This window comes from Sesamum indicum, linkage group LG2 (assembly GCF_000512975.1).
Source record: "Sesamum indicum cultivar Zhongzhi No. 13 linkage group LG2, S_indicum_v1.0, whole genome shotgun sequence".
NCBI classification, from domain to species: domain Eukaryota; kingdom Viridiplantae; phylum Streptophyta; class Magnoliopsida; order Lamiales; family Pedaliaceae; genus Sesamum; species Sesamum indicum.
The window spans coordinates 17,960,889-17,972,797 of NC_026146.1; the positions used below are offsets into that span (position 1 = coordinate 17,960,889).

The 11,909-nt window shown below is 34.7% G+C and overlaps 2 protein-coding genes across 2 annotated transcripts in view; both read left to right on the plus strand.

The window, feature by feature from the left end:
* LOC105156643 (histidine--tRNA ligase, cytoplasmic) lies at positions 5,091-10,685 on the plus strand. The gene is made up of 7 exons (XM_011072839.2): positions 5,091-6,489; positions 7,282-7,461; positions 7,755-8,012; positions 8,115-8,249; positions 8,488-8,769; positions 9,503-9,643; positions 10,022-10,685. Exons 1-7 carry the CDS (start codon positions 5,164-5,166, stop codon positions 10,328-10,330), a joined length of 2,631 nt encoding a protein of 876 aa, XP_011071141.1. The 5' UTR covers positions 5,091-5,163; the 3' UTR covers positions 10,331-10,685.
* The window catches only part of LOC105156644 (protein MAK16 homolog), a 3,541-nt gene continuing 2,817 nt past the window's right edge, over positions 11,186-11,909 (plus strand). The window contains 3 exon segments of the mRNA XM_011072840.2: positions 11,186-11,454; positions 11,611-11,720; positions 11,865-11,903. Coding sequence (XP_011071142.1) covers positions 11,393-11,454; positions 11,611-11,720; positions 11,865-11,903 — 211 coding nt within the window. The 5' untranslated portion in view covers positions 11,186-11,392.

Sequence of the window (11,909 nt, forward strand, 5' to 3'; positions counted from 1 at the left end):
TTTGAACGGATGGGAGGAAACAACTTTTAAAAGAAATATTTGAAAAGAATCAAATATAAAAAAAAAAATTGAAATCCATCAATATTTTATAACATATAGTTCATAATTTGAATTTAGAAAACATTATTATTGGAGATTTGAAATCTCTACACACAAAAATCTATGGATGAAGACACTAAAAAGGTAATTAAAAGAATTAGATCATTTTAAGAAATATAACTGGTGAGTATAGTGTGTGTGACATGTAAAAATCGTGTTAATTAAATCATAACTATGTAACCACCATGCACGTTTTTGGGTTTCCATGAAGCAACATGACTTTTTTATTAACTTAAAATTATGCATCTATATAAGTAAGAGAAAGAAAAAGTTGTAAAATATGGAAAAAGAAAGTTAGTTGGAGAGGGGTGAGATGCTAGGGTTGTGCAAAAAAATCGAAAACCGGCCGAACCGAACCGAAAACCGAACCGAATTTTCGGTTCGGTTTTCGGTTTTTTTTAAAAAAAAATTCGGTTTTCGGTTCGGTTTTTTGGTCACCAATTCGGTAACCGAACCGAACCGAAAACCGAAATTCTATAAATAATAAAAAAAAATATATTTTTTATACATATAAACATTATATAATTATATATATAATAATATTAATATTATATAATTTATATTAGTAAAACTAAAGAAAAGTGTACTATTTTTAGATATTGAATGTTAACATATTGAAGTTGTTCTACACTTGTGACTTGTACTATTAAATTAGAATTTAATTTTGGTATTTGTATTTTTGGATAAAATTGCAACATTATCCCAATTTCGACTTAAAATATCAAAATATATTATTTTAAAAAATAAAAAATAAAAAAACGGTTTTTTTCGGTTTTAAAACCGAAAAAACCGAACTTCCATTCGGTTTTAACCGAACCGAACCGGTTGGTACCGGTTCGGTTTTCGGTTTTCCAAACGGCCGAACCGAATTTTCGGTTAACCGAAAATTCGGTTCGGTTCGGTTCGATTAACCGAAATGGACACCCCTATGAGATGCAGCTGCAAGCATCAAGCACAAGGAAAAGGATATCCACACATTCAAATATTACAACAACAGAAATAAAAAAAAAAAAGGGGTAAAAGAGAAATAAATGCAAAGGAGTTTCTTTTTTGTTGGGTAATTAAAGAATTGAAGATAAAGAAAAAGTGGTCTCAGGTCACCCTACGCCCACCCCCACCACTCACCATCTCCAATCAAATATTACTCAAACCCACAAACAGACCTTTATTCCACCTACAATTCTCGTCTTCCCTTGGAAAATAATAATTCATTTTATACTGTATTTTTGTGAGGGGAAAAACCCAAAAAAAAAAAAAAAAAACACATGGTCGTTGAATGAATTGCACCGTGTTCAATCCGCGTCCAACGTTGTAAATTTTAATTGACTTCTCCAACTTACAAGGAATTGGCAACCATCACTTTATGGAGTGAAAATTTCAAATTTTTTTTTATAGAATCGGTGATTATATATTACATCAATATCAATAAATTGATAAATATTTTGATCCAATCAATAATTTAAAGTACAATATAAATTGATATTACAATAAACTCGTACTAAGTAAGATAAATACTCATTCATCTGATAGGACTTGAATTCATAATTTCAAACTTATTTATGGGACATCAATCTTAATCACTAGATTAAGATGGTGTTTGGCTGCGCTTATAAGCTCCTCAAAACACCTTATAGGATGTTTAAGAGCTTATAACCTCTAAAAATTTGTTTGACAATTTTTTACCAAAAAAGAGCTTATAAGATCTCACAATAAGATGTTTTGGGTTTTATAAACTCTTAAAAAAAATTATCCAACTTTTCTCGAAATATCTTATAATGTCTATAAGATTAATAGTTATAAGACAAAAATATCCTCATTCATGTACTATCTCTCTCGTACGCACACATACTCTTTTTAGAATTTTAAAATTTTTAATTGCTATTTAATTTTTCTGGCATTCAAAAATGAGAAAATACTTCATTATTTAATAATAAATTATTATAGTTAAGCAAAAATAAAATTAGTTTTAATATTATATTTACTAAAACATATAAATTCAAGACATTATAACTTATACGATTAGAAATAGTCATTGAATTAACAAAGAAAATATCAATTATATATCTATTTTAATATTAAACTAGTATAAATGTACATATATATTATTTTTATTCAAAAGTTAGGTAATTATAATTCGTTATTTTTTATATTATTATAAAAAGATTATGCTAATTTGAACTATATATGAAGGTATCTTATTTTTTTTAAATACAAAATATGTCAACAAATAACAACTTATTTCATTATGATATTATCATATTTTGTTTGATCATTTTATCGATAAAAAGATGTTATTATATACCATAATATCTTATAAGACGTGATAATATTTCATGAGTTCTGACATCTTATTGTATCAAAATATTTTAAAAATTTATTTTTAAAATAAAATTCAACCTCTTATAAAATATTTTAAAAAAATTAGGAGCCACTAAGCCATGATTGGATGAAAAAATCGATGAATTAACAACATGCGTTGAACCCATAATCGTGACGAGAAAAAACAAAATGGATGTGTAGGGCTTGTGGATGAGGAGACAGTCTAATTTGACAGTGACGCTACGTACGTTAATGCCTCAATCTTAATTTCTACTTTGTAATTAACCTTATAATGTCCAATCAGAGTTGTAGATTTTTCAATAAATAATGGAGTCAGTATTATTTTGTTCCATCATTGTTAGGTAGGTTGTATAAATATCCAAATTTAAATGGTCAGCAACACATCAAATATATTACTCTTTGTATCAATTTTGTTTTTCCAAAAAATATAACTTACTTGGCATCTGATGCAACTCATATTTAAGACACAAACTAACATGGGGTCTGTATACTACTCAAAATAGGTTCATACTCAATTCAATAATCTGCATTGTGAAAGAAACAGTGGAATTATAATTTCAATGGTATGGCAGACATAATTCATTTTAAAAATCAGATAAGTATCAAATATTTTACTAGTTGGTGCTTGCGTAGGTTTTCCGATTACACGTCTGATTAATTTAAAATTAGAATAAAAAAAAATGTGAAAATGAAGTGAGTTAACAGATGAGACTGAGAGTGTAATGAAAAAGACATTAGGATTAGCAAACTTATTTATTTAATTTTATATGCAGAAAAGTTAAGGGCAAATTGTAGAGTGATGTTTGCTATTGGAGCCACCAACATCACTACCACCATCACCCCACAAAAAAAAAGGGAATTAATCTCAAAAACCTTATCTCATCTGTGAATTGATGAGGTCAGAATGGATATATGATAAATATAATGTGAAGACTCTTGGAATTATGATTAGAGATTTCTTTTTTTTTTTTAATAGTCTTAAATTGGATTTTTTTTTGAATTTGTTATAATTAAATGATAAATAATTAATATACGTCAATTATTGATATAATTAATTAAACAATAATTACTGTTAAAAAAGACCAACTCTCATATATTGGTGGAACTCGAATTCATGATCAGGCTTTAGCTAGTTAGGTTCGCCAACTAAGGTGAGAACAAACCTTTGATTAAATTGTTTAGGAAACATAATAAAGATAAGGGACATTTTGATTAATTATTCTTATCTAAAATTTGTTTTTGTTTGATGATTGTTAATTATTTGTTGTGTGTATTGAGGAAGAACTTATCCAAAGCACCAACTACATTTTTGAGGTTGAATCTTGAATGCTTTTGCGATGATATTGTTTTATGAACATGCAACCAAATATTCTATAAATGTAGAATTTCTGAGATGATGCTCCAAAAATATTACTACAATAATTCCCTATCTTTATTTCTTTTCTCATGGAAAAAATTATCCAACTTACCCCACCACCTTCCACCTTTTCTCTTTTTGTTTGCTTCTTCACAAAAGTTTTCAACTTGCATGCTTCCAAAATTAAAGGTAAAATCAGCCCTTTAATTAACCCCACCCCTAAAACATAACAAAATGATTCCATTCCACAAACTAGATCAATTTCATTATCTTCATCAACTAAAAAGGAGTAAACATAATCTTGATCCAACATACATGGAAAAATTCTTACCCAGAACAGGTTTGAGCGAACCAAACTAATTACATGACAAGTGTATTATATTTATAATGTGATTGGTCACTTTTTTTTAATTATATACCAATCGCACAACATTGATTATGATCAGACTCGATATGAGTTAAACATTTTGGCACTAACACAATGCAATAATGGGGAAAGTTTGAGGCCCCATTGTGGGGAAGCACCAGCAAGAGTGAATGGTGATGTCAAAGATAAGCAGTGATGAGTAATCCTCAGTTGCTGTTTCAAGCATAAAGGGAAAAGTAAGATATGAGAAGCAGAAGAAGGATCCCCTGCCCTAACCTCTTCTCATCCGGATATTGGGATAAAACTTTGCCACAATTGTTAAGGAGAGATCAATTGATTGCTTGTCCCAATTCTAGAATTAAAAGCTTCCTCACTCTCATCTGCTTCTGCTTCTTGTTTAAATTTCTAAGTATATATCAAGAATTGCATTTTGTACACCACCAATTAGTCTTGCCTCACCTCGAGTCCCACAACTCTTCAATTCCAAGAAATTTGGATTTCACACATCTGTGATGCAGTTAGATGGATGGATTTGAAAGTAAGGAATCCAATATTTATAATAACAAATGCATCAAACTTGTTTGGATAAATCAATGTTGCAAAGGATTTCAAATTCTTGAATTCCCATTTTGAACTATATTTTGTAACATGGTGATGGATATCAAATTCATCTAATATGAAGTCATTTGAAATCCTTCTCCAAATCATTCCATCCAAACATAGCCTTATAGTATTCATACTTCATTTTATGTGATAGCCCACAGAAAGTCTTGTAGTCAAAATGTTGGATATCATTCTTTTCTTACATTTTTGGGCCCAATAGGATTTCAGTTACTAAATAATTTTTTCAAGACCCAGTTAATGTATTGGGCTATTTATGATTAAAGCCCTAAAGGATGGGTCCACTAAATTATTCTTTTGCAAAAGCAAAACCCCGAGTGAGGAATCTCCCTCCTTGCTCGCATCGACATTTTTCGCTTTCAACTGCAGCACTGCGGCAATGGCGGCTCCGGGAAGACGAGTTGTGGCGCTCGGTGGAAAAGGCTCTTCTCTTACATCCTCCTCTGTGTTCGAGGTTGCTAACGGCGTTGCTCGCCTCAGCATCGACTCCTCCGCCCTCTCCCGTCGCTCCTCCTCCGCTTCCAATTCCAACGCAAACTTCCCATTTTCAATCCCCAATTACTTCACCCCCGAGGAAGCTAGGGCTTCTTTGGTGCTCCTCTTAAATAAGGTATTACTTTCCTCCTCATCTTCAGCCAGTTCTCAGCTCCTTGAAATCCTCGAGCAAGATGTTCTCAGTTCAGATTTCACACTGAACGACGTTGCCTCAGATGATTTGGCTCTGTTCGATTACTCTGTTGCTGCTATTGATGGCGTTGCTGCCATTCTGGATCATTGCTCTTCTGCGTTGTCCTCCGTCTCTGACGCCGTTGCAGCCCTCTCATGTGAGGCTTTGCGAGCTGATGTATCGCCATTCAATATGATGGATTCCGGAGATGGTTCATCTGCCAAGGACGCCGTTGCTGTAGCCGCTGATTTTAAAGTGTTTTTTAACGGTTCAAAGTTGGTTAATACGGGCAAAAAGCTTTTGGACCCTTCAGTTGCAGAGATTCCTTCAGTTCACGGCAATTTCAGGGAGATTTCTCGGTCGCTCCACTCAAAAACTAGGGTTCAGTTGAATTCCGGGTTTAGAGCTGGCTCAGCGAAGGACATGTCAACTGCATTGTCTTCTCTCGTTCTGTCTCTGTCGAATTTGGGGGATCTTAGTGTTCATCGAGTCCAGCTCCTTATTGCCAATTCAATTTCTGATATGGAGTTGCGTTCCCGTTTGTCAGAAACGTTGGTGGCTAAATGCCCACGTGCTGATTCGTTGGAACAGCTGTGTGCATCTTCGCAAGATGCTCTTAGAAAGAAGGATTACCTTTTGTTCATGCACAACGTTTATGAATTACTGGATATGGTGAGGAAGATGATTTCTTGGGAGGCCATAGCTGCTTTTGTTTCACTTGAAGGAAGTGAGATTTTTGGTGAAAAAATTCAAGGAAACAATGGGAGCGTGAGTGAGCCTTCAAGTGGGGATACTGTTAAAATTGATAAGAAGAGTGAAAAGAAAAAGAAGGTGGTTTTGGGGAAAGGAACTACTGGTCTTATGCAGTTTATCAAGGACAGGTTGCTGGGCGCAGGGGCAAAAGCCAACTTGGAAAAATTGACTCAGGATTTCCTTTTCTTGCTGGACCCAAGGGGTCTGGGTTTTGATGATCTCCTAGCGAAAGTGAAAGAGATTGTCGAAAGCAATGAAAGTAGAAGGCTTCCCAAGCTCCCAAAGGTACAATGCTGCCATTCTCTTTGTGTTTATTTACCAAAAGAGTACCTATAGATATTGATATCTTTCCAGCTTTCTCATAGACATTATGAGTTGAATCATAGTTGTAAGCTTGATATATGCATGAAATATGGAAGGGAAAATTCATGACAATTGGGAGGCAAAAAGAAAAGAAACAAAAATTCCAGATATTTCATCAGCGATGTAACTCATTAATCTATTTCATAAATCAGCCAATACTCTTCTGTCGAAAGAATCGTATGCCTTCCTCTATAGAATTTGAAAACAGCATGTTATCTCCAACCATCATGAATTTGACGCATTAAGCTCGATTAGTTCTCAAATTTGGTTCCAATGGAACACACCCAAGTTGTTTCCAAGTCGTAGAAGCGAATTAATGTACAAAACCACCTTGTCTGAAGAGCAGCACAAGGCATGTCTTCTATCCTTTATGGTCCAAGATGCCACTAAACAAGAGTACTTTTCTACCACAATTATCTTCTTCTATATGTTGTATTTTGTTGAGAAAGATCTGCAGTATACTCGATTTTGCATGTTCATTTGTTACATTATTATCATATGGTGTCTTCTAGATGAAGGGTCATCGCTCTCATGGATGCGAGCTTCCCTCTTTGAGGATCTTTTTGTTTCTTACTTATTAACTTTAGTTTGCTTACGTATAGCTTGTCTCCTCATTAGGTGCTCTCTTCTAGAATTCATGTTACCACTTGAAAGACACGGAAACAGACCTTTTTTGTATTAAACTAAAGACATATTCTGGTTGTCCTTGTGCAGGGTACTCGTGACTTTGCAAAAGAGCAGATGGCGGTCAGAGAGAAAGCTTTTGCAATTATAGTCGAGGTTTTCAAAAGGCACGGTGCCATGGCTTTAGATACGCCTGCCTTTGAGTTGAGGGAGACTCTTATGGGAAAGTATGGGGAAGACTCAAAGTTGATCTATGACCTTGCTGACCAGGTATGCTTCTTGTTTTGGATGACTGGCATGAGTCTTATTCATGCAAAATCCTTTGTGCAAAGTTCCATCTCACAAGTTATTCTTGTGTAAAGATGGTAAAGGATTTCTATCTTTTCCGGCTTTGATCTCAAACTTTGTGCAAATTCAAATTTAACTTCAATACTGAACGTGAGTATTTCATATCTTGCTTGTAAGTGCTTGGTTTTGCCGAGGACTATCTGAAAGCATGAGGTTTTACTTCCTTTTCCTTTCTTTGGTTTATTATCTTAATTATTTGTATCATATTCATGCAGGGTGGAGAACTCTGTTCACTCCGTTATGATCTGACAGTGCCTTTTGCTCGATATGTAGCTATGAATGGTCTCACATCATTCAAAAGGTATCAGATAGCAAAAGTGTACCGAAGGGACAACCCTTCTAAGGGACGCTACCGTGAATTCTATCAGTGTGACTTTGACATCGCTGGTCAATTTGAGAAAATGGGCCCAGACTTTGAGGTCATAAAAATCTTGACAGAATTGCTTGATGAGCTTGATATTGGAGATTATGAGGTAATTTTGCATATATATTGCTGGTTAGCCATAGTTAGGATTGATGTATAGCATTACCTATTGTCTTCTGCAGCTTTGTAGATAATTACCATATCTTGTCAGGTGAAGCTGAATCACCGGAAGTTACTGGATGGAATGCTGGCTATTTGTGGGGTGCCACAAGAAAAATTTAGAACTATTTGTTCGAGTATCGACAAGTTAGACAAGCAAACGTTTGAGCAGATTAAAAAGGAAATGGTGAGTGCAGATATGATACAGAAACAAGAACAAAATCATCACTACTGCACATTGTCATACCTTCTAGCTCGATGTTCTTCTATTTGGAAATGTCTATTTAACACAGGCAGAACCAGCTATCTTTGAAATATTCTGAATTTCTGGTCCATGTGCTAAGATAGTTTCGTTGAGGTTCCTTTTTCTCTTATCCATGACATGGTCTGGAAATTTATAGGTTGCATATATTTCGCTTTTATAGGTAGAAGAAAAAGGTTTAACTGAGGAGACCGCAGATAAAATTGGAACTTTTGTTAAAGAAAGAGGATCTCCTGTGGATTTACTGTCCAAGTTAAAACAGGAAGGAAGCGAGTTCTTGACGAACAGTGAAGCCGAGCTTGCATTGAATGAATTGGAGATTTTATTTGGAGCTCTGGCAAAGTCCAAGTGTATCAACAAAGTAGTTTTTGATTTGAGTCTTGCAAGAGGTCTGGATTACTACACTGGAGTCATATTTGAAGCTGTTTTTAAAGGGGCTACGCAGGTATTCTTTAATTTATGTAATAATAGTTGTGTTTACTATCTGTATTTTGTTTATGTCTCCTCTTGACAAAGCATAAGAAGTCCCAAAACCCACCCTTTCTTAATTTGTGGAACTCAGCATACCTAGAAGCCTAGAATTAGAAAGTTGTTTATGCTGCTAAGGCTTGAGATATCAAAATGGACTGGCAGTAAGGTAGATGATTATGGCTTTGTCATTCAACCTGTTACTATGAGCTGACCTTCATTGCTTAGCTTTATTTTGCATCATTTTGCTTGTTATCTCAGCTAAATTCCAATCAGGACCTTTTACTAGTTTGAACTCAGTTAACCATACATCAGTACTCTGGTTTCTTAAAATGATCAAAAGGGACAAAGAAAAACATTTCTGCTTCCCAACTGAGATGCAGGAGATATAATCTTCTGCCCTGATGCTTACTCTATGAACAAAAAGAACAATATCAATCGAAACAATGAGGTCAAGAATTTGATAATCATGATACAGCAGATTTTAATGCTTATCCACGGCTACAAAATGTTGCTGTTATTTTTCATTATTTTTGCTTTTGATTACTTTTCTTATGATTGTGAATGTTTGAAAAGAAATTTTTTGCTTTGAGTTTTCTTCTCTAACTGTCTAACCCCACCCTGCCCTTCTGGCTTGCTTGTCTTTGTTGTGTTCACGTCTACATCTACATCGTTTTTGAGAGATTATCTTTAAAGGAGCTCATTTGTAGGTTGGTTCAATTGCTGCTGGTGGACGCTATGACAATCTCATAGGGATGTTCGGAACAAAGCAAGTTCCTGCAGTTGGAATCAGCTTAGGTATAGAGAGAGTATTTGCGATAATGGAGCAGCTCCAAAAGGATAAGAACCAGGTATGCTTATCTAAGTCTGTTTGAAATCCACCTTTTGTTGGAATAATAATAAAATGCACCTGAAGAGTGTTTGCCTTTGGGGAATTCCTGAAACATGCCATTAAATTTCAAGTTTTTATTATGGTAATTTATGTGTTCCAAACTGGACATGTAAGATTCATATATGCTTACACCAGTGAAGAATAATTACATGTACATGTTGAAGTGAGAATCTGCTGTGCATTCATTTTTCATTCTTTCAAACAAATGAGGGCACATGCACATTTAGTTTATTTGTTATATTGTGTCTTCTGTTAGTGATGTGAATTTTTCCATTTGTGCATGAGTTGGATAATGTTAATATTGCAACATTGACATCCTATCTTTCACACATATCAGGAAATACGAGCAACTGAAACTCAGATCCTAGTGAGCATCCTAGGCGATGATCTATCATTAGGTGCGGAGATTGTGAGTGAATTGTGGGGTGCCAAGCTCAAAGCTGAGTTTATGGTTAATAAGAGAGTGATCAAGCATATTGACCGTGCCAGAGGGTCCAAGATCCCCTATATGGTGATTGTAGGAGACCACGAACTGAACAAAGGGATCGTAAAACTAAAAGATGTTATGGCTGCAGTTGAGTATGAGGTTCCGAGAAGTGGACTTGTGGAGGACCTCCAGACACGGTTGAACAGCACATCACCTTAATACTGGAGTACGAGTTGCCAAATGAAATTGTGAATTAGGCCTCTTCTGAGCTACAATCCGCTTATGTGCATAGTGCACTACATCAAGCCACTATACTTCTTCCTCACTCACTCTCAACTTTTTCCCTGATAGTATGGAAATAGGGTGGCAATGAAAAGAAGTCCCCCTAAGCAGATTTTTGTTCCCATTAACAAAGTATAATTGATTTTCAATGCTTTCTGAAGAGTCCAGAGATTTTCTCTGGATAGCTTTGGATATGTATAAGTGTGCATCTTGTACTCATATTCATGTTGTGAAAAGGGATTTCGGACATGTCTTACAAGAATTTTACAGATATATGTCCTATTTTTTGGTATGTATGAGAAACGCCTGAGATTCTTTTTATTTTAATAATTAAAGAAGACCAAATGAAAAGCCTGTCAGAGTTAAGTGTGGTGTTTGGTCTGCATGCCATTCAATGGTGCTCGTAGGACTCCTCAAGAAGTAAATATTAATTAAACCGCAATAAAAAAGTAAAGTGTTGCATAAGTTGAGGTTGGGATAATATCCCAATAAATATATTTTCTTCAATTAGCCAACATATCAAGCCTGCTCTTATTATATTATAACTAGTAAAATTTTAATTATCCAAAAATTAAATATTAGGCATTAATTTGTAAATGTTATTCCATTAGTTGTGTTCGTATTCCGACGGTTGAGCGAGTGCGAGAGAAAAGCGTCCTTTCAACCCAACAACTAATTTTAGTTGGAAGTCGCATCTTCACTCTCTATTTTTCTGAAACACACAAATAATTAGTTTACGTGTTGGGGGTTTTTGGGTTTTTTTTTATTAATAATGAATAAATAAATAAAATTAAGCGACTCCACCATACGCACACCGTTTGCCGAAGTGTCGAGCTCATAAACCCTAATCTCTACGCCCATTGTTAAACCCTCGCTCACCACCACAACAACTAAAAAGGAACAACCTTTTCTACCGAAAATTAAATCTCAGACCAAATTAGTTTACGGATTTACGATTGCTGTATTGTTATTCCCATATCATCGTTTTATCGGTAAAAAATGCAGCACGATGAGGTCATATGGCAAGTTATTAGGCACAAGCACTGCAGTTTCATGGCCAAGTAAACTCTTTTTTTTTGGTTTTGTTTTTATCGTTCCATGAATTTTACCGAATCAATTCGTTTATGTGCTTGTGTGGTTGCCTTTTCTTTGTTTACTTATGTTTAGTTGGTTTTCTGTATCTTTCTTTTCTGATTTATGGTAAAATATTATTATAGAATTGAAACTGGGATATTCTGTCGAAACCCGTATAACGTGACCGGGATATGCAACCGGAGCTCCTGCCCTCTCGCTAACAGCCGATATGCCACAATTCGGGACCATGACGGTATTTTTTTTCTTTATATGTATTTGCTTTTATTTTTATCGTACTGTATGCTGAGAGCTTGCTGTGTTTGATTTGACTTTTGAAAATTTCTGTCCAATTAGTTATCCCTTACCTGAATGTTTTCAGTATTTGGTCTTTTTGCAGGAGTGTTTTATTTGTATATGAAGACTATAGAGAGGGCACATATGC

Bases quoted from the DNA above. Each gene is read 5' to 3' on its own strand.
- LOC105156643 (XM_011072839.2), top strand. From the start codon at position 5,164: ATGGCGGCTCCGGGAAGACGAGTTGTGGCGCTCGGTGGAAAAGGCTCT. The intron at 7,462-7,754 runs GTATGCTTCTTG...ATATTCATGCAG, and splicing joins TCTATGACCTTGCTGACCAG to GGTGGAGAACTCTGTTCACT. The intron at 8,250-8,487 runs GTGAGTGCAGAT...TCGCTTTTATAG, and splicing joins AGCAGATTAAAAAGGAAATG to GTAGAAGAAAAAGGTTTAAC.